We start from the raw sequence: 23,355 nt of genomic DNA on the forward strand, positions 1-23,355 counted from the left end.
CAACAGGTAACACGTTGAGTAGGAGGAGATTGACGACACCCAGCTTGGGCTGAACGCATGCTATTGGTCAGAAACTGACATACAATTTTTTTTGGTTTCAGAGACAAAATAAAACATGATTAAGTCCATGAATTTCTTTCAGAATTGTAACATAATTTAGTAAGTCATGAAATTCCTTTAGATACTTTATCAACTACAGATCAAATTTCCTAGAAATTCCATGGTGTGCATAATTAAACACAGAAAGTCCCAATACTTCTAATCTTTCTGGGACACAATAAAATACACACAGTCCAATATTGGAACATAATATGGATGTAAATAATAAGATTTTAGAAATGAAGAAAAGTAAGAAATTGACTTGCTAAACTTACCAAGATCTTTTCCAAATCCAGATTGTTTGAATCCTCCAAATGGTGCGGCGACATCAGTTTTATTGTAGGTGTTGACAAACACAGTACCAGCCTGTATGTTATCTGCTACATGCATGGCTTTGTTGATGTCCTTGGTGAACACACCAGAAGCGAGACCAAACTCTGTGTCATTGGCACGACGAATCACACCATCGATGTCTCTATTAAAGAGATCAACAGTTCTAACATTGGGACCAACAACTTACATAAATCAACATATGAAACATTAACTTGTGTATCAAACTACACAAAATATGTTGTAATAAAAAAAATTGTATGACAATGTATGTTCAAAACTAAAATTTTATTTTTTCAGGTTAATGTTTCAACACAATAATTTATATGGTTTTATTGATACATACAATAGGCTGCCACTGCTAAATTTACCCGTATGTTCTCATAGCCATCGAAACCTTATACCCTCTCTAACTTACCCATCTTGGAACTTAGAGATGATCATGACTGGTCCAAAGGATTCTTCCTCAGCAATAAATGTATGGTCCTCCACATTAGTGAAAACTGTTGGCTCCATAAACAGCCCTACAGGAGAAGAATCAGTAGACAGACTCATCAACTACAGCTGGTCAAAATCCATGGTAACCAGGATTATAATGCGAAAACTATATCATTAAATTAAAAATTTACATTCTAGCATTAAAAATTCAACATGAAATTAGTGAAATGATGAGATGTTCATCAATAAAGTTCCCTTTTATATCAATTTTTGAAACATTTGAAATTTTAGCAAATATGTTCATGCCTCTCTTCACAAATCTTTTCTTTGACAATTAAAGGGAGGTTATCCAGACAAATTTCCAGAACATGCTTCAAAGCTGTGGAGATTCTTCCCCTGTTACAGATTTCCATTGTCTTTACATTACAAATCTTTTCCAGGTTTAGGTTTTTATAAACAAAGCTGGTGATATCTTTAAATGTCCTGAATTAAATACAGCATCACCCTATACATTCCGTCAATCTGAAAATACCAGTTAACATAGCAAGAGGTTGTCATGTCATTTTCCTGTGAATTATACTAAAAATTCAGTTACCTGGCATGTCACACTGTTTGCCTCCAGCCACAAGTGTGGCACCTTGCTTCACACCTATTTCACAGTACTCCAGCAGCTTCTCTAAGTGAGCACGGTGGTTTTGGGGTCCGTGGTCAACTGACCGATCAAGGGGATTACCGATCTTCATTTTCTTAATTTCTTCAAGCTGGATATTAAAATATCAGATTTCTGGGCTTGTGAATATGATATAGAGTGCCTTTATCACTGAAAGCTTTGATAATAGGAAATCTAGAAATGTTATATATATGTATATATATACTGGCTCATAGTAAAGATTTTCACTCAATTTTGGGGAGACTTCTGAAATAACAAGATGCAGTTAAAAAAAATCAGAGATGAGTTATCACCAGCTTAGCTTTAATCCTATTCATCAATGAAAATCAGGATTCATGCAGGTATTGTGAAATTCAAGATACTTTCTGGAATTTTGAAAATATTTTCAGGGCACCCTTATAAAAAGTTAACTGAAAATGTGACTATGTTTACAGCAGATGTTGGAGTGTAACTAGTGTTGCTACATACCACTCTTGCTACAAACTCATCATGGATGGACTCTTCCACAAAAAGCCGACCAGCAGCTATGCAGTTCTCTCCCTTGTTGAAGAACACAGCTCCACATCCCTGAAACAAATAAGTTGATAATATCAATGCCTCTCACTCCTACAAATATTCATACCTACCACTCATACTGCCAATCCATACCTCCCTCTCATACAGCCAATCAATATCTCCCACTCATACAGCCAATAAATACCTCCCTCTCATACAGCCAATCAATATATCCCATAAAAACAGCCAATCAATGTCCTCTACACATAGATGACAGCCAATCAGAATAACTTTCCATTTGTTATGTAACTTTGACCTGATATTCTTGTTTGCTGAATGGTCATAAAAACTGACATAACACATTAAATGTAATTATTAATGAAAATTTTATCAAGTTCACAGCATTTTTAAAATGATAAGCAATTTTCACACCTCAGACATGGTCTACAATATGACCTTGACTTACCATTCTGACAGCCTTGTCAAGGTCACAATCATTAAAGATGATGAGTGGTGACTTGCCGCCCAATTCCAGTGACACTTTTTTCAGGTTAGATTTACCACAGCTAAAATACAGAGTAAATTTTTAGGAGATCAGTAAATGTTACAAAATATCTATTACACTAACAGTAAAATAAACTAAATATTTCCAAGTCACTTTTTTTCCTGAATGTTTCTACTTTCATTTTAGGCAATCTTCATACAACCTAGAAATGTTTCCCCTCCTTTAAAATGAAAAAAGTAAGTGTTAAACCCACTAAACATGTGCTACACTACTTTGGGGATTACTAATTCTTGTTATCAGAGACTGAACTAACAATAATGGAATCCTAATTATGCCCAATTCAAGAACATGGCCTCCTGACCTCTTACCTTGTCATAATGGTCTTGCCGATGGGAGTTGACCCAGTGAAGCCAAGTTTCCTGATGTCTGGGTGTTCTGACATGGCTTGACCAATAGATGAACCTGTAAGTGGATAGATAGGTTGATATTGTTGAATCAATTTCTGAAATTTATCTTACTCCATAATCATAAAACATTTTCAATGTATTGGTTATTGACTGAATGAAGGAATCAATTTCTAAATAACCATGTACAAGTAACAACACATCATCGGTACTCCAGGGGTTATGATCACTGTCCCTCTATGCACCCCTGGACCATGCCATGGCAAAATTGAAGGTTCCATGTAGGACACCTTGTGGACTAGACAAACATCGAGTGAATCTTGATGTCACATAACAGTATATTGTAATGAAGTATGGGTTGCTCCTTTGCATCCTTCAAAATGAGCATATCAGCCTGTGATTGGTCAGTTTTTTTTGTCTGGAACCAATCAAATTACTTTGCCTGAGCCTTCAATTTTGTCATGATGTTCGAGGGATACAGAGAGCAAAAGTGATCATAACTCCTTGAATATTGAGGATGGAAAGACATTGGAGGTTATTTTCTTTCATAGGTTAAACCCAGGATATTATGTCAAGGGTAACAGGTTTTGTGGAAACTTCATTAGTATACATACCATTCTTTCACCTTGATAATTAAACCACTTTATCCAAGTTTATTTCATGTTTTATGGGGTTGACCAATCACAACGTATCATGTGGTGCAATGTAAATCAGTCAGTATATACACATTAAACTTATAACAAACCAGGCATCAGTTTTTAGCATAGAAACTTCCATAAAATTATATAAAAATGAAAATACGAAAGAAGTTTAGATGACAATTACAGGACAATGACATAGGAATGATCAAGTCTGTGCTGTGATCCAGTTCATTATGTCTTTCACTGGTCAGATAAAAGCTCAGCGACAAGGACCACAGCTGTTTACTGTACCTCCCTACCCAAACAGACTCAGACACAACTGGGTCAGGCCTGTCCCCATTAACTGGGAGGATCTATACTGACTATATCTGTATTGGTATACCTCATGATACTTAATGACACATTATATACATATTCTGTATACAACATAACATTTTACACCTATGATGCATGTTTTTACCTGGGCAAGGTAAGTAATACAGGTATTTACCTGGACCAGGAAGAATGTTGATGACACCTGGAGGGAAGCCAGCCTCCACAACGAGCTCAGCGAACTTGAGTGCAGTCAATGGTGTCACCTAAACATAAAAATATCAGTACAAAGTCATCTGAAATGATCCAGTCTTCTTGTGCAAAGTGATATCTAAATTAGAGGCTGAGAGTAATGGTAGTGTGTTCTTCTGTACAGCTAAGCTGGAGTGTGTTATTTCTTACAAGCTGTGAGAACCTAACCTACTCAATAAGCAGGAGTATAAATATCATTTATAATTGATTAAGAGAGAAGCTATTTTAACTAGAATTTGAATGTTACTTGTGACCAGTAGTGAGAACCCACCTTAACAAGAGTATGTTACTTGTAACCAGTAGTAAGAACCCACATAACAAGAGTATGAATGTTACTTGTGACCAGTAATGAGAACCTACCTTAACAAGAGTATGAATGTTACTTGTGACCAGTAGTGAGAACCTACCTTAACAAGAGTATGAATGTTACTTGTGACCAGTAATGAGAACCTACCTTAACTAGAGTATGAATGTTACTTGTGACCAGTAATGAGAACCTACCTTAACAAGAGTATGAATGTTACTTGTGACCAGTAGTGAGAACCTACTTTAACTAGAGTATGAATGTTACTTGTGACCAGTAATGAGAACCTACCTTAACTAGAGTATGAATGTTACTTGTGACCAGTAGTGAGAACCTACCTTAACTTGAGTATAAATGTTACTTGTGACAAGTAGTGAGAACAAGAGTATGAATGTTACTTGTGACAAGTAGTGATAACCCACGTGACTAGAGTATAAATGTTACTTGTGACAATGTGACAAATAGTGAAAATTTTTCCTGACACCTTAACATCTGTAAAGCTTACCTGTGCTGGCTTGAGTACCACTGTGTTACCAGCGGCCAGACAGGCAGCCATCTTCCAGGCCAACATCATAAGTGGGTAGTTCCAGGGCACTACTATACCACAGACACTGTAGGAAACAAAACACAAAATTAGGAAGAGAGAAGGCTTTTTATTCAAACATTCTGTTGCAACCCTCTAAAAGTGGATATCCAGGAGTTCATTAATTTTGAAATTTACTGTAATTATGAGAGAACAAAGTCAAATATATACAAAGCAATTTAATTTGAATTCAAATGTGAAGATTTCTGTCTTGTGCAATAAAATGTGTTGTTTTACCATGTCAGTCATTGCACAGTACTCACCCGATTGGTTCTCGTTTTGTGTAGGTCAGGTTCCTGCTTGGTCGTGCATTGTTGATAGGAATTGTCAAACCCTATTGTAACATTAAAGCAATATCATTTATACCATCTTTATACCATATTTCAATTAGTTCTCTATGCAATAAGACTTTTTATAGGTATCAACTTTGATGACAGATAGCTATGATAGAATCAAATGCTGAAACACAAAATTTGATATCAGACTTGATCAAGATACTTGACAAAATCGTTTTGGAAATAAATAACAAAGAAAGCCAGTCTGACTTCCAAATCTTACAGTGAAATGAGCACAAAGCTGAATTTATTTTATCATACCAGCCAGTCTGACTTTAAAATCTGATTGTAAAATGAGCACTGAGCTGAATTTTATCATACCAGCCAGTCTGACTTCAAAATCTGATTGTAAAATGAGCACTGACCTGAATTTTATCACACCAGCCAGCGAAGTATCTGAAGGTAGCAATAGACATGCCCACATGGGTTTTCAGTGCTAGAGTGTACACAGCCCCAGAGTCAATACTCTCAATTGTTGCTAGCTCCTCCTGGTGTTGTTCCATCAAGTCAGCAAGTCTACAAGGGAGACAACTCAGTAACTTACATTCTTGGCAGTAGCAAAATGTAACATTGTACAAGCACAATTTTTTTTCTCTCCAAATTACTTTCCAGCTTGATATGTGATGACTATGTACATAAGGCTCTTATGAATGTTTATTTATTTTTCTTCATTGTAAAGTCATTGCCATTCTGATTAGATATTTTTTTCCTGTTTACTGTGAGCTGTACTTACTTGAACATAAGAGCTCCTCTGTCTCGGGCGTTCATTTTCCCCCACTCTCCTTCATAAAATGCTGCCTAAATCAATTAATTTCCAAATTCAGACCAATATCCCATAAACAAAGCTATACATGTATTTATAAAGCTGAAAAAGTTTACAAAGTAACAGTTACTTTTTATTTTACAGCTAACACAACTGCAGAAGTTTACGAGAGATAAGTCTTACTCTTCTCCGCTATCTGAACCAATCACTGCCCTAAATAGGACAGGTTGACCTTGTAAGATGATGGGTATTTCATATTTAACCAGGACTTGACCACTGTCCAGAATGTCTGACCAATAGGACTCTTAGCTGCCTCTGCTACCTGATCTGACCACTAACTTGAACTTAACCATTGTCAAGAATATCGACTAAAGCCAGCACTTACCTTAGCTGCCTCCACTGCTCGGTTAACATCAGTCGGAGTTCCTTTGGCTATCTCACATATCACCTGTACAGAAACAAAACCAACCCAGGTTAAAGCTTCACTTTACGGCTTGTTTTACGTTAAAAAAATGTCTTTGAATATTCAAATCTAAAATAGAAACTTTGAAATCAATTTTACCAAATCTCATTATTAGACATAACTTGTTACCTGTAGCAATTTAAAGACTAGTTTCAGCGATCAAGAATCTGTATTCTCGACACAAAATTTTTTTTTTCAAAAGTAAAATTTGTGCTTTAAAATGACTTTCTAGTACTTACAGATTCATCACTAGGATTTATGGTCTTGAAAGTGTTTCCATCAGAAGAGTCTATAAATTCATTGTCAATGAAAAGTTGGTGCGCAAAGGAAATATCCATGTTGTTTGCCCTCATCTTCACCTGTAAAATCAGATAAAAAAATTACCCACCACTTCATTTCTTAGAATTCATCAACAATCTCTGTTAAAAAGCCATCATTTCTTATGAATATTTTACCTGTACATAATTATAAGAGCATAATAGTTCTGTTAAATAACTACAAAAATATTGATGAGTTATATGAAAGAGCAAGAAAAATTGTTTCAAGTAACTGTTCAAAAGCAGCTATTTTGATATTCTGTAGTGCCAATCTAAGTACAATATTAAACTGATTTATTTGAATACATGTTTGATGATTAGATCTTTTGAATGAAGGATACAAACCGCATCAAATACAAATGGTTCCTTATCCTCAATTCCTCGACTACGTCGGATCACGCAGCTGGAGAAATCTTCAAATGTGGTATTCATGTACACGTCCTCATTTTGGAGGGTGGTACCGTTACATTTCTCCTTTACTTCCTCTACCAACCTATAAAGACAGACAACTCTTTCTTTACCGGAGATACCAATGATTAACAGGCCACCTAACTAACTCACACACCTGTAACCACATAACCAACTCACAAACCTGTAACCACCTAACTAACTCACACACCTGTAACCATGTAACTAACTCACACACCTGTAACCATGTAACTAACTCACACACCTGTAACCATGTAACTAACTCACACACCTGTAACCATGTAACTAACTCACACACTTGTAACCATGTAACTAACTCACACACCTGTAACCATGTAACTAACTAACACACCTGTAACCATGTAACTAACTCACACACCTGTAACCATGTAACTAACTCACACACCTGTAACCATGTAACTAACTCACACACCTGTAACCAGGTAACTAACTCACACACCTGTAACCATGTAACTAACTAACACACCTGTAACCATGTAACTAACTCACACACCTGTAAAACTCATTCATCAAAAGTAACTTCTGAAATTAAAGCCAGAAATACTATGAATATACTACAGAAACGGACAGTAATGTTGATGTCAATACCAGCGTACATCTGTGGCAAGAATGTTATAACTGCTCACTGACAGACTGGGAATGGTGACAAGGTTGTACGTATGATTGAACTTTCTGTTAAATTACTTGTTAGCTGTAGCAACATATGGTACTATGACTATGGGATCATTAAAATTTACAGACTTTTTTCTGTGCTTTCTTCAAAAAACTTACCTGACAACATCCATGGAGCCAGCTCCAGACTTGAAGAAGTCAGTACCATCCTCAATGTCAACATTTAAAATACCGTTCCATACAGACTGAAAATATAAACCAATAAGCATGATTACAACACATCATATATACCATTGTGTAGTATACAGATACAAGTAATAAAGAGAATTAATTTGTAATAGTGAAATATTTTGAACTTTGAACTATTGTTTATTTGTTTATTGTTGCAGTATATCCAATTAGCAGCCAGGGTCATTTAAGGAAGCTTAAAGGGAGAAATCATTGAGTAACATCCGGAAAGTGAGCTGTGATTTAACATCAATGTTGACCGGTAACAATTTTCTGGGCCAAACCATCTGGAATTTCAGACTTTATTTACTATAGAAAAGCATAGAGAATAAATAGTGAAGATATAGTAAACATTATGAAGCTACTGACTCTGATACTCTCTACATCAAAATAAAATTCAAACTCAAACATTTATTGATGCTTTTAGCATATTACAAAACCAATTTTCTCAATTTATAGTATTCCCAGTCTTTTATAGCATTTTTGTGGACTTTCCCTTTTCAGCAATCAAGTTTTCTTAATCTGTGTTATGTCCCTCTTTCATAGCACTTAACAGATGATGAGGAGAGTTTTTAGATGTGTCAAAACAATAGATACACATGATAAAGTATTAAGGCTTTCATATACTCAACATTAAAACTTCAAGTTTTTAAGAAACTTCAATGACTCAACAAATCCAAAAACATGTTTCTGAGCATAGTTGTTATATTTCTGTCCCTGAAACTTTGTACCGCTCCACACTAAAAGTGTTTCATTGTATTTAAATGATTTTAATGAACTTAAAACCTGAATGCCCGGTGGTTTCACACTTTTAAAGCACAAACCTTCAGTGATGCTATCATTTTCTCTTCCTCTTCTGAGAGCTCCAGTTTTGACTGTGACAAGTCCTCCTTGCCAAACTTGCAGGCCTGTATCATCTTCCCATTTTCATATTGTAACTGGGTCACATTCACCTACATCAAAAAAAGATCACAAAAAGAGGTCAGATTTAAAAACAAAAATCGGTTATTAGCTAAAGTTTACAGTGGTTAGCAATAACAGCTCTAAATAAACAATGAATTATTGACCTGTGTTAATACATTTCTTTCATGTTTGAGTATGCACTGCTCCTCAAACTGGAAATTAGGTCAACAGGAAATTAAATGTGCTTTGATTCTGATTGGTTTAAACTACATTTTTGACCAAGGTTTTGGCATTAAAGATTTCAATCTTCTTATCGTAACCTGAAATTATTTGAATATCTAAGTATTTACATATTTCCATTTTAGGGATATTTGTAGGCCAGTGAGCCATGTATACAAGGCGAATCACTTCAATTTGTTGAGTTTTGTTGTGTTCTATTTCTATAAAGCTCAGTATTGAGCGGAAATTCCAAATTTCATGTTTATTTACAAGAAAAGAGATACACACAACATAATCAACACACTTATATATAGATAACCCCAGTACACAAACATTATCAATACCGCAGTCTAAGCAAAATAACAAACAGACAAGGCTGGGTAAACTGATCTTAACTAACTACACAAAGTCACCTGACATTTCCTAATCACAGACAGAGAGCCAATCCATTTCCCTATCATTATTATAGAGAACCAGGTAATATTTTTGGACCACTTACTAACATGTAGCATCAGTGACTTACCATTTTCCCATCATTTCCATACAGAGCCAACCCGTACTTGTGGACAACTCCTTTCTGTGCGGCACCTTTCACATCCACTTTGGTCCCAAGTGGCTCCATCCTGTCCCAAAGGCGTGAACCAAACAAGGTCACTTTCTACAGAAAAGAAATAGTTTGGTCAGTATGATGGAATGCCTACAATTGTATCTCTAACAGAGGTAGAACTGAATCATGCATTTTGATCAGTCATCATCTAAGAACAACTTTTAAGGATGTTTTCATGAAATTATCTCTAGAGTCTGGAAAGTCACTGCAATCATCATCAGGATTGAAGTTCTGTATAAACTAATGTTAGAATTTATGTTTAAATTTTTTTGGGGTTGGTAATGTCAATAGAATAGAAGTTCATCCAAGGAGAAGGTGACTGTGTAGCCATCAAAACATCACACTCTAATCTCCTACCGGTTGTGTTATACAAACTTCCATTCTATGATGAAATATCTCCTATAGCCATTTCATTCTCTCCTCAATCTTCATTTACTTTATTTCTATCATATTTAATGCAAAGTTTGAGAAAATTGCATTGTCAGTAATGTGCATATGTAACCATATGAGATGGAACAGTCTGACTATTGAGCTTGCCTTTTAAATAGGTTTCCTTTATTAATGACACTAGCTAATTTAGAGATTGTGAGAATAAAGCCAGATCGTTTTAATGAAATGAGATGCTTCAGGGCAGACAGTTAAAAAGCTCAACCCCTAGGTGAAGATTTTTCTGTCTTTCACTAACAGGAAAGGAGTTCTATCAATTATCTCAAAAATGAAAAATCTATGAGGTGATATAGGGGTTGTAACATTATAAATACTACACACCTGTCCATCAATAGTTGTCCAGGCACCTGGTACCTTGTCACACCCTCGGATAAAGTTGTGGATAGCCAACGCCGATTGGTCCATGTTTATCTTAAAAATATCAAAAGAAACTTAACTCACTTCATGGACAATTTAATCACAAATCTATATTTAATTAATTAAATCACAATTATGGAGAAAACAGTACAGTACTTTATGATAAATCTTTGAAATGCACATAATTTCCTTTAAAATGGTGTACTCAGTTTAGTATTCGATTGTTATATGGAGTAATCACATGCTGGTTTGAGATTCTGTACCTCCACTAAAGCCTTCTTGTTCAGCATGGCATCATATGTGGCTCCCTCCTCACTCTGTACAATACTGGGGGCAGTGCCTTGAGTAATCATTCTCACAGCGTCACCCTAAAACACAAACAAATCTGTTTATATCATTGCTACTTTATACAACTATTTTATTCTGAACATACCTTAATACAGATTTAATATTACAAAGTCTTTATCTACAAAGAGAGTTTTAATAGTGAAAATGTAAAACATAAATTGACACCCCCTCTTGATATACATGTGCTTTCAATGATAACTTCATTGACACTTCAAAACTTAAACTTGAGTATAATGTGACTCAATCAACATTATCCCTGCCTCCATTATTTTGTACCTACATAAAACTTATTAGTCTTAATTTAAGCAATATGTGATGCAAAATATGATATAAAGTAGTTGAGGTTTTGCCTGAGAGTTTGGCTGTAGGTATACATGAATTGTTTAGTCTATCATCTTGTCATCTCTCTAACTTTTGAAGTCTATATTGCATGAAAGTTAAAGATCTGTTATTCTACCATTCTTGAAATCTGTCAATGTAAATTAACACTTAATCAAATTTCTGGAGAAAAAGGTGTATTGAGTTCAATCTGTTTAAATTGTGCTGTCCCAGTGATGGGTTGCTGGGTTGCAATATTGATTCCAGTGGTGGATCACAATGGTGGATCACAATGGTGGATCACACAATGGTGGATCACAATGGTGAATCACAATGGTGGATCACAATGGTGGATCACATTGCAGATCACAGTGGTGGATCACAATGGTGGGTGACACAATGGTGGATCACAATGGTGGGTGACACAATGGTGGATCACAATGGTGGATCACAATGGTGGATCACAATGGTGAATCACAATGGTGGGTGACACAATTGTGGATCTCCGTGGTGGATCACAATGGTGGGTGACACAATGGTGGATCAGATTGTGGATCACAATGGTGGATCACGATGGTGGATCACAATGGTGGATCACATTGTGGATCACAATGGTGGATCACATTGGTGGGTGACACAATGGTGGATCATAATGGTGGGTGACACAATGGTGGATCACAATGGTGGGTGACACAATGGTGGATCTCAGTGGGTAACACTAATGTAACACAATGGCAGATCCCAATGGTTGGGAACACTGCTGGAACACAATGGTGGATCATAATAGTGGATGATAATGGTTCCTCATAATGGTGTTAATTTATTGTCTTTCCAATATAGATCTATGACAATGCCAAAAATGTATATGTTTCTGTACAGAATTCAAAACAAAGATAAATACAACATAAATTGCTTCATTGAGTTTTGCAAAAGTCCGCGGACAAAAATGGTCCCTGCCCCTAATGCCATTGAAAAGTAAGAGATTTAAAGGCCATGATAACCTTACCATGGCTCTGACTCCCTCAGGGAAGAGGAACCGGTTGTAGATGGTATCAACAGTGTCGTTGGGGTCCACAAAGGTTTTCCTCTGAAGCAGTATTGGGCCTGTGTCTAGTCCATCATCGGCCCAAAACACAGAGAAACCTGCAGAAGCATCACCCTGCATCAGAGTCCTGTTGTCAAGAATAAAAGTACAACGTCTATAGCAAACAGGTGCTTGAATCTCATTCATAAAAATTCTTCATAAAGCTTTAATCTTATTTTTCCTTGGAATGTAGCATAAATATATATCTAGCAAAAAAAATATTGGAAAGATCAATGGTATTGCCATTGTAAAACTTAGAAAATGAAGATCAGATAAGCTATTTAAGATGATTAAATTTGCTTGTATGATTCATAAACACCTGCAAACTGCTATATATCAGAACTGCAAATAATACAGGTAGACTGCTATTTAAGGACTAGATAATAATTAAAAGTTCAGCAAGATAAACAAAGTAGGGACTCAATTGAAGATACAAACATAATAGCTTGGTCTGCCTACCAGTTAATGGCGGACGCCCCTCTGTGACGAGGAAGCAATGAAGGATGGTAAATGATGCTCTGTTTCCGAGGGAAGTTGATAACATCCATTGGGATAAATTGTGAGCAGAATGGCAGAACATTGAGTTCGGCCCCCACAGATTTGTACTCTTCTAGAATTTCTGGAATCACTTGTTTTTTCACCTGCCACCGTTTGTACTTAAATACAGGGATGCCATCACTGGCCGCAGCTGCCGCTGTTAAAACAAAAGAACTAAAACTTCAAACATTTGAATTTACTATCCTTACTTGATACACTTTGTTCCCAAAAATGTTCTGAAGTATAAAATTATATCATGTATGAAGACAGGATACTAAAGATTTTTAAAATCCTCCCTGATCTTAGATGTATATTACTTAATTAAATTACTTAATTAAATTCATCTCTTCCATTGAGAAAAAATGAAATTATCTATTCATGAAAAAAATGTGAGTAGGTGATGACCTGTTATCAGAACTAACAATCCAAACTATAAAACGATTTGGTATCTCAGAGCAAGATTGAGAGTCTTTCACCTCAACTAACCAACAAGATACCTTGTCTGATCTATTGTCAACCTTATTGCAGTAATTTTTGTAGGATTTTTTCACAGAAGCCCACAACACCTGTTTCAAAATTCCGGTGAGTCAAAATACTAATAGGTATAGAGATATAGTGGATTCTAAACATTTAAACGAGTCCCACGGGAAGAGCATGAGACCAGGACTCCAAATCCCAAAAATCGTTTTTTTGTTATATTTCAAATTTGAAAAAAGTTTCAGAGTGACACACTTTTTATTCATTTTTTTTCATTAGCTAGCATTTAAGAACATTAGTTTTAAAGATGCCATATTAGTTAGAACCCTCAAATGGAAAACTACAAACCTTACGGTACATTAATGTTAATATTGTTTGTTTTCAATCCAACATCATACATGGTACATTTCATAAGATGCTATCACTGATAAAGTGTCAATATGTCATTATTTACACATAGATTCTGTACTTTCTCATCGCTATGTATTTACTATAGTCCCATGCATGTTTTACAGTATTAGTGTAACTGTGAAGTCTTACCTAGAGGGTCGGGCTTGCCATTAACATCTGGTACTGTAAACACGCCCACTATGTTGTGTCCATCTTTTTGTAGAAGGCGATAGACGTCCGCCCCAAACAAACTTTGACCAATCACAGCAATCTTCATGTTACTGTACCAATTCTACAACATAAACAATTTTTTATCAGTTATTCTGACAAAAAGATATTGGTAACTTATGTTACCAGTATTTCAATTAGTATTCATTTTGATAGCTAGCGTTTGTTAACTGAATTGATGGTGCCATGAAAACTATGTTTACCAATAAACCTAAAAGAAGCAGATCTTAATTAAATGTCTTTCAGCGGTCCTAATATGTCTTTAACCATGTGTTACGGTTTCTTATTGTATACATGTGTCTACAGCAGTTCTTTGGAAGATGTGTCTTTTACATTTATTGTCCAGTGTCTTCGCAATGTTTGTCAAGATGTGTCTTAATTAATTAATAACATAAGTTCCAGAGGGATGTAGCATCTGTGTGATACAGTTTCAGTCATTACCTAGTATACTGTGTACCTGTATCTGAATTTCAATGAAATATCTAAATTTGTGTACAAAACTAGCGGTCTAGAAGTTATTTGTGTGTGGTTGTATTTTGAATGCATCTTAAACTGTTATAAGTTCTCTGCTTCATTTCTAACTCCATCCAGATTGAAAACTGATAAAAGTTCAAGAAACGTCTTTTTGATCATTCTATTAATGGTCAAGGTCATCCAAGGTCAAAGTTTGCACACAATTTGTATTTTCAAGATGAAGATTATAATGTAAATTTCAACAAAGTAATTTAATAAGAACACCTGAAGACTTCACTGAATATTCATGAATCATGTTCTATTTTTATTTTCTATAGATTAAATTCGAGTTCCTGTTGATTATGTAAATGCATGGAGCATTCTGGCACAATTTCAAGCATGATCGTGTAAATTCTATCAGACTAACAAAATCCACATATGTCGGTTTAAGAACGCCACATAAAAGGTAAATTATGGTTTGAAAAAACTGGAGACTGTTGATGTAAGCCTCAGACAATCTTCCATTAAACACCGATACGTGGCATGTACCAGGAAATCGGTTATCAATGCGACTACTTTATGTACTGTAGGTTGGATGTCAAGGTAAAAAGCTTTTGTCAATCTGCAGTGCCTATGTACTATACATTTAACGTATAAATAATGGCAGATTATTTTTATTTTCCTAATATATTATCAATCCTTACAGATAGAGGACCAGGTTAGAAACCAGGATTTTTAGACTATAAAGGAATCTCACGTACGCCTTTGGTGTTGTCTATGAGACATTTACGAATCAAGTTGTCTTTATCAATAACACTCTTAAACCAAAATTACAGAAGATTATTTGTCCCTACATCTATTCAAGGGGAAGAGTTTTAAATATTTACTCCCAAATCATATATTGGGCTCAGTTCCTCTGTCAAAGACTGGAACATTCTACATACAACTTCAAAGAAAAAATTCCTGCCATAAAAACAATTACTCCACAACAATACAATTCAATATATCATGCAGGTTATATTACGTTTATGTTTTAAGTACCCACTAGAGGACAAGCACATCACTTTTATTCTTAAATGAGGCGGTGGGCTTATTACAGGACTATCAATTAGCACTGGTAAACATTTTCATTGAACTGCAATATGCAGTATGCATTGTATATAGGTGGGCTTATTACCAGACAAGAGCTTATTTCAGAATAAATCAGGTCATACATAGTATCTATATATAAGCACGACCTGGTATCTTGATCTGATTGAGAACGTGAAAACCTGACCTCTTCGACATACATTCTGACCTATGACCTACAGAGAATACAACATACCTTTGCTACTATCACAGACACAGAAAGATAAAATGCATTGAAACAGACCCATTCTTGACATACATATATAATTTTCACCTAAAGCGAACTAACTGATGAATTTATTTTTGCCTTTGATTTTTTTTAGAAATCTCTAGGTTTATATCATAGATTCCTTGATTATATTCAAGCACAGAACTTTTACAAATAAATCTATACTTAATGCATAACTTTTTTTTGTTAAAGTTCTCTACATTTAAGAGTATACAAATATGTATCGTAAATGGACAGACTTTCATGTATAATATTGTACTGATACATAAAATTCCTCTGATATAAACAAATCTTTTGAATAATTCACATTTTTGACCAAGGTTTTTGTCAACAGATGTTCTAAAGTACATCTGGTAACAGATTGCTATTTTTGACTGTTAAATTCCTGCATATCAACAAATATTTGAAAGTCCAACATGTTTACAGAGCTATCTCCAAATCTAATGAATACCACTTATTATCGATTTTAAAATTTCAAACATTTAAACATAAATATCACCATTCAAAACCTTAAGTATTTAATTTTGGCTTGTAAGTAAACACTATTTATCTCAACAAAGAGATTTACAACTATTACCAATTAAACTTTGAAGGGTAATTTCTAGCTGTCAACAGGCTATAGAGAAAATTGGTGATTTTCTATCTAGCATATATGCATGTACATGTACCTACCTTGCTGGACTTCAGAAAACTGGTAAACACACATACACAAATCACTGAACAGGTGTAAGCAAAGCTAGACACTGGCGACACCCCACTCAATGATACTGATACTGGGAACACCTCAGAATGTCAACAGTTTCATGCAATGAATTCATGTGTGCCTCAGTTTAGAGGTCAAGGCCAATTTTATCACACAAGTATTTACTATCATACTATACAGATAATCTTATTAGGCCAAACCAACTACAATTTTCATAACCCGTATTTAACCTGCAGTAAGCCCATGAGCATAGGACCAAACCAACTACAAATTTCATAACCCGTATTTAACTGCAGTAAGCATACAGGCATGGGACCAAACCAACTACAATTTCCATAACTTGTATTTAACTGCAGTAAGCACACAGGCATGGGACCAAAACCAACTACAATTTTCATAACCCATATTTAACTGCAGTAAGCACACAGGCATGGGACCAAAACCAACTACAATTTTCATAACCCATATTTAACTGCAGTAAGCACACAGGCATGGGACCAAAACCAACTACAATTTTTATAACTTGTATTTAACTGCAGTAAGCACACAGGCATGGGACCAAAACCAACTACAATTTTCATAACTTGTATTTAACCTGCAGTAAGCCCATGCGTCGAAATGACCCTAGCTTTACATAGGAAGATAAACCCAGCATTTAAACCAACAAAATGAATTGAAAACCAATATCTATGCTCCAAAAAGTACACAGGCATAAAAAAAACCACATTTTACCTTTATTTGCAAATCAGCATCAGATTTGATGGACTTATCATTATACAACTAGATCAAGGTAAGGTAAGATTAAAATTAGGTAAACTTCACATCTGCATGCATAACTATTGGTGAAAGTGGTCTACATGAAATTTTAATACACACCAATGCAAAGTAAAAATATGTTGTCTCATATGGACATCTATGGTAAAGACAAATACAGATTGCAGGACCTAATGTCATTTTTCGTGAAATTAATTTTGCCGTGTCAAGACATATACAAGAAAACAGGACCCTACATTAGTACAATATCGCTTTCTTTTTGCATTATCTTCATTTTTTGTGCTACTACATATTTATTAACAAGTAAGTATTTACTCATAAATTTAAATCTTCCACATCTATATCAATCATACAATAATCATTTTCAATATTATGCAATAATGATGGAAACAGCATAAGGAAATCAGATACCTTCAAAATTCCTAACAGATCCACCAAATTGATCACTGTGTTAACCAAGTGCCAATCCTTTGGCCCCTTTCTTTCTTTCAGGAGCCTCCCCCTCCCCTCCCCACAAGGACAGTTGGTAGTTGACGACTCCCAGGCCCTTTCTTTTAGGAGCCCCCCCCCCAGAGGATATGTAGTAACTTACAAACTGCCATCCCCTTTCTTTCAGGAGCCCCCCACCCCCGATCCACCCACCGCAGGACATGTGGGAACTTATGAACTACCAGCCCCTTTCTTTCAGGAGCCCCCCACAGGATGTGGTAACTTATGACTCCCAGGCCCTTTATTCAAGGAACCCCCATAGGATATGTGGTGACCGATGACTTCCAGAAATCATTAGGTTAAGTCAACATTAGGACGGGGAACAGTCTTCTACAACTATTAAAAATCCAGACTTAGTACAGACAGTCTCACACCACAAGGGGGTGTGCAGGTCACCTTCACAGAATATTAATGATCATTGTTGACTATAGAAACGCCTAGTGATAGGCTTGGTCACAGAGATGGAAATATGTGGCTAACTACTTATTTATATAGTTACTAATTAAGCTATCACCATCAACCACCAACAGCAGCTGTTTAGACCTATTGAAGATACAGAAGTAATGTAACAGTGACCAGATATTGAAAAGGTTTATCATTGGTAACAGTGACCAGATATTGAAAAAGTTTCTCATTGGTAACAGCAACAAGATAATGAAATGGTTTAAAATAGGTAACAGTGACCAGATATTGAAAAGGTTTATCATTGGTAACAGTGAACAGATATTGAAATGGTTTATCATTGGTAACAGTGAACAGATATTGAAATGGTTTATCATTGGTAACAGTGAACAGATATTGAAATGCTTTATCAATGGTAACAGTGACCAGATATTGAAAAGGTTTATCATTGGTAACAGTGACCAGATATTGAAAAGGTTTCTCATTGGTAACAGTGACCAGATATTGAAAAGGTTTATCATTGGTAACAGTGACCAGATATTGAAATGGTTTATCATTGGTAACAGTGACCAGTGACCAGATATTGAAATGGTTTATCATTGGTAACAGTGACCAGATATTGAAAAGGTTTATCATTGGTAACAGTGAACAGATATTGAAAAGGTTTATCATTGGTAACAGTGACCAGATATTGAAATGGTTTATCATTGGTAACAGTGACCAGATATTGAAAAGGTTTATCATTGGTAACAGTGACCAGATATTGAAATGCTTTATCAATGGTAACAGTAACCAGATATTGAAAAGGTTTATCATTGGTAACAGTAACCAGATATTGAAAAGGTTTATCATTGGTAACAGTGACCAGATATTGAAATGGTTTATCATTGGTAACAGTAACCAGATATTGTAATGATAACCTGCTCTTAAAGGATTCTTTTACATAAACAATAGCATACATTGAATGTTTGAAGGCAAACAATGATAGCAGTTCACTGGTGTCTTATAGTAGCTTCAAGCTCCAATGTAGGTCTATCTTAAGGATGTTAAGGTCTGGTGGCCAAGATTTCTAAAATCTAACTTTTGATCATGAAATAATATTTGATGGGATAATATTTAAATAGTACAAGTGATTTAAAAGTAAAAAATCAACAAGTTGCTGCATTTCTTTTTCTGATACAGACATCCAATCCATTTTTTCTCATTCTTAATTTTTTACTGAATTACAAGCATTCTATGATGTTTTCAAGATAACATTTTTCAAAAATAAATCTAGATTTTCAAGTTTTTAAAAAGTGGTACTTGGATAATGCAAAAAAATTGTGTAAATGCTATTTTCATATAGATTTAACAAACTTAAAACTGCATAATAATGCAAAAAATGTAATTTTGAAGCATGACTTAAATTGCCTATGTTCTATTTTTCATGACTATGCCTTGATATGAATTGGAGGATATTTTGTCTGGTGAAAAAAAAGGGGTCACTTCAGTGCATTTCTGTTTTTTTTTTTTTTTTTTTTTTGCAATTTTCACTCAAATATAATTTTTTACTAAGATGAAGAAACTATCACCTAAGATATTTGTTTCCAAATCCTTAAAAAAAAAAAGTAGTCTATCAAATCAATACTCACGAGTTTGGAGTCTGTGTCTTGTTATATTTCTTGCAAAAATTAGTTGAATTCTATGAAGTTAAGTGAAGTAACAAACACTGAAATCTTTGTCTCTCTTAACTGAATCAAATGCTTTCAATGATGTCCTAAAACCGTGTAGTCCACAAGTGCAATTTCTATAAAACGTCCTATTTCAGCTTTTAAATTCAACTACAGACAACAAAGTGGTATAAAAAACATTGTAGTCCGAGATATTACATTACAGGTTTTTTACTATTGAATATGTCCTACTTTCTGTAAAACGTGACAGTCATACATCAGTAATACCAAATACTTCTTGCTGACAACCATTGTTGTGATAATATATGTATTCTGGTGTATCTTTTTACAAATAATCATTCTCAAGTAGTGACTTTACATTAATGTAAGCAAACATTGCCATCACTGATAACCTACTTGTAACAGAAAAGTCCAGCTCTCCTTTTGTTTATCAACTGAATGTTTAAAAATAGATCTGATGATAATGTATGTACAAATATTATCATATACCTGATTATGATGAGTAATTACAGAATAATCACTCTTTAACATGGCAGATACCTCATTCTGAAAAGTTATGATCATGCTGTACCATGCATATCCAATTAAACATTTAACATGCGAAGTGTCACATAACATTCTATTGATTTAAGCATACTAGCGTATTTCTTTGTTTATCATGTGTAAATGATATACATTGGAACCCACTTAATGTCATGTCTGTTAATGTCACTTTACGGTTAATGTCACGTTTTCTTGAAACACTGATTTTTTCCCCTATATTTTCTATGTAATCCAACATCTGATAACGTCACTTATTTTCAAGTGGGCAATGTTTAATATCACTTCATTTTGCCTACTTTCAAAAAAAAAAAAAAAAAAAACATGGTTTAATTACAAGTAAACGAGGAAATGTATTTCAAAACATTTTCTTCGGGTTGGTGATGACAACATCCTTAAAACATAAAGCTGAATCAACTTCAGTACGTTGTTACCATCTTGTGAACATTTTCTCTATTGTCTGTTTACCAACTCATCACACTATTTTCGTCCTTAGTGAACCTAGATGATGGTATTGATGCTAGTACTCTCCACACTGGTCATTTGTCGGAGACAGGTGACGACATTGTAGAAATATGTCATTCTTTAAAGATAAATAGGAATGCTTGACACTGAATGTTAATAAAATAATGGGAAAATGTATTTTTCTGTTATGGAATTTAGGTTGTGTGTATTTTATTCATTTGCCTGTACATGAATCAATCCAGAGCAACTGTATAGAAAATAAGAAACCTAACCCATCCTAATAACTCCATTCCACTAAATATTTTTTATTCTAGAAGTGGGACTACAAACCTTACAGGTCAGTTTGCCTATTGAACCCAAATTTTTGGGATTCCCCCACATATTGGAGATCAAAACATCTCTACAAAAAGACATTTTAGACTTATGTCGACTTCAAAACACACTCTGATACGGGTTTACTAAGAACCCAAAAGAAAATATTGTAGAATTTACCTCCCTCGCCCATACAGCTGATTTTAACCGGTTAGCAAGTCTACCGGTGAATCTAACGGTTTCTCTAGCTTTTTCTTTAATTTCATATTATATCATATATGGTTCGTGAACACTTGAAACTAATTAAATAATGTGTTCTATGCACGACTAGAGGGAAAGAATTACATGAACAATTACATCGTAAAACTTTGTTCATAGACCTTGCCGGTATGCTGCGTGGACCGGGAAAGTTACTCTCGATCTCTGCATGAATGGAAATTTTCTACGTCACTTCTGCGTAGACTATCTATGAGATAAGAGTATCACGTAAAGCAGATAATTTTATCAGCCTTACCTTGGAGGTCGAAAAATATCGGACGAGCTGACGACTTGCAAACATTGTGAATCTGGGGCAGTTTGCAGAGATAATAAGCCTGTGTGGTCAATATCTTTCCCCAACCCACGTTCCCAGGTTTCTGTGGAGTTCAAGGTCACTTTACGAAGTTGTATTCCATGACATTTTGTGAAACGCTTTTTGATTGGTTGATAAGGACACACCTCCGAAAACATGTGGTTTTCATAAATCGTCACAGGCTATAGTGAATATTACGGTCTTTGAACCGAGTTAGTAGTTAGACAGCACTATATTCGTTGAAGCCAAGTTAATTTAAGGCAGACAATCACAATAAGAAATTGAACAATAGCTTATTACTTACATGACAGATTATATCACATTGAGAATCAGAGACGTATATTTGAAGTCAGCTTGAACAGGGGAATGCAATTCTATATCATTATAATGCATCCCTGAGTTGAACAAAATGTTGTCCTGGTTTGTTTGACGAAGATATTTATATTACAATCTAATATCAGTGTAAAACATAGCCTCCGGCTGCTATAAGCAATATTCAATGGTATCTGAAAACCTTTATTTTGCTGCGATAGTTCAGTCTTTACTATATAAATGGCGTCCACCATTGTTTGATCTTTACATGCTTATTGAAAGTTGGATCTTTTCCATTTTTTCTCTTCTCTATTTTTGCTCTCAATGATAAGAAATTTGAACATTCCTTTGCAGCCGATGAAATAGCGATGATGTTCTTTACCTGCCAAATCCAAAAAATGGTCGTCTCAAGCCATTTTATTTCTTCTGATCAGTCCCAAAATCCAACGGACACAATTGGGCTCCAAGAGGAACATATGCATGCAATTTGAGAAAGATCTATGCAGTATTTCTCAAGAAATAGTTATAACAAACTTCATTGAAAAATCCAATATGGCCGCCTGTCAGCCATTTTGTTTTTTGATCAGTCTCAAAATCATACGGGCACAATTAGGGACCAAGGGAAACCTACATATGAAATTTGAGAAAGATTCATCTTCTCCGTTAACAGCGATAATAAAAAATGTTTACGGACGGACGGACAACGGATGTAGGGCGATCAGATGTCTGGTGGACTAAAAAGAAAATGTGATTACAATTTGTCATTTTACTCTAACATTAACAGAAAGTTATCTATTTATGTACATGTGACCCGTATGTTAAACCTGCTTACCATTCTCTTTATAAATTTTCTTCATCGTTGTTATGTTTAAGGTACAATGGGCCAAAGAGGTGTTAAATACTGTTATACCTTATACGCACCTAAGTTGGCTTATATGTATACTTGTGCGTGTTTATGATAATTAATTACCAAAATGGAAGATCTCTGCTACCAAGAAAAGTGATTAGTGTGTAACATATCTAATTAGTGTTATTTGGTAATTACAACTTGTTAATTCTAATACATCATTTACAATAAACAACCTGATTAAAATACAGATCTTAATGAACCACTCCAATATTATCCGTTCATTAAGTATTTTCATCAGATTGTACAATAAACAGCTAAACTGATTTTTAACATTTTCTACT

The 23,355-nt window shown here is 34.9% G+C and overlaps 1 protein-coding gene across 2 annotated transcripts in view; it reads right to left on the reverse strand.

Annotated features, from left to right (window-relative positions):
* Window positions 1-21,911, reverse strand: part of LOC132558578 (cytosolic 10-formyltetrahydrofolate dehydrogenase-like) — a 38,805-nt gene extending 16,894 nt beyond the window's left edge. Inside the window, exons 1-23 of one of the 2 annotated variants that reach the window (XM_060223163.1) lie at window positions 21,796-21,911; window positions 14,039-14,180; window positions 12,944-13,178; window positions 12,407-12,572; window positions 10,998-11,102; window positions 10,699-10,788; window positions 9,847-9,981; window positions 9,026-9,154; window positions 8,133-8,218; window positions 7,257-7,404; window positions 6,834-6,953; window positions 6,517-6,579; window positions 6,102-6,166; window positions 5,734-5,884; window positions 5,297-5,367; window positions 4,956-5,061; window positions 4,073-4,160; window positions 2,906-2,999; window positions 2,499-2,598; window positions 2,006-2,104; window positions 1,463-1,628; window positions 848-953; window positions 375-574 (exon numbers count right to left, since the gene is read on the reverse strand). In XM_060223163.1, coding sequence (XP_060079146.1) covers window positions 375-574; window positions 848-953; window positions 1,463-1,628; window positions 2,006-2,104; window positions 2,499-2,598; window positions 2,906-2,999; window positions 4,073-4,160; window positions 4,956-5,061; window positions 5,297-5,367; window positions 5,734-5,884; window positions 6,102-6,166; window positions 6,517-6,579; window positions 6,834-6,953; window positions 7,257-7,404; window positions 8,133-8,218; window positions 9,026-9,154; window positions 9,847-9,981; window positions 10,699-10,788; window positions 10,998-11,102; window positions 12,407-12,572; window positions 12,944-13,178; window positions 14,039-14,180; window positions 21,796-21,840 — 2,710 coding nt within the window. In that variant the 5' untranslated portion in view covers window positions 21,841-21,911. Of the gene's footprint in view, window positions 1-374; window positions 575-847; window positions 954-1,462; window positions 1,629-2,005; window positions 2,105-2,498; window positions 2,599-2,905; window positions 3,000-4,072; window positions 4,161-4,950; window positions 5,062-5,296; window positions 5,368-5,733; window positions 5,885-6,101; window positions 6,167-6,516; window positions 6,580-6,833; window positions 6,954-7,256; window positions 7,405-8,132; window positions 8,219-9,025; window positions 9,155-9,846; window positions 9,982-10,698; window positions 10,789-10,997; window positions 11,103-12,406; window positions 12,573-12,943; window positions 13,179-14,038; window positions 14,181-21,795 lie in introns of both variants that reach the window. The other variant, XM_060223164.1, reaches the window with a different exon arrangement.
* Between the last annotated feature and the right edge of the window lie 1,444 nt (window positions 21,912-23,355).

This window comes from Ylistrum balloti, unplaced genomic scaffold, assembly GCF_031769215.1.
Source record: "Ylistrum balloti isolate Yb309-2 unplaced genomic scaffold, AGI_CSIRO_Ybal_v1 Utg370800, whole genome shotgun sequence".
NCBI classification, from domain to species: Eukaryota; Metazoa; Mollusca; class Bivalvia; order Pectinida; family Pectinidae; genus Ylistrum; species Ylistrum balloti.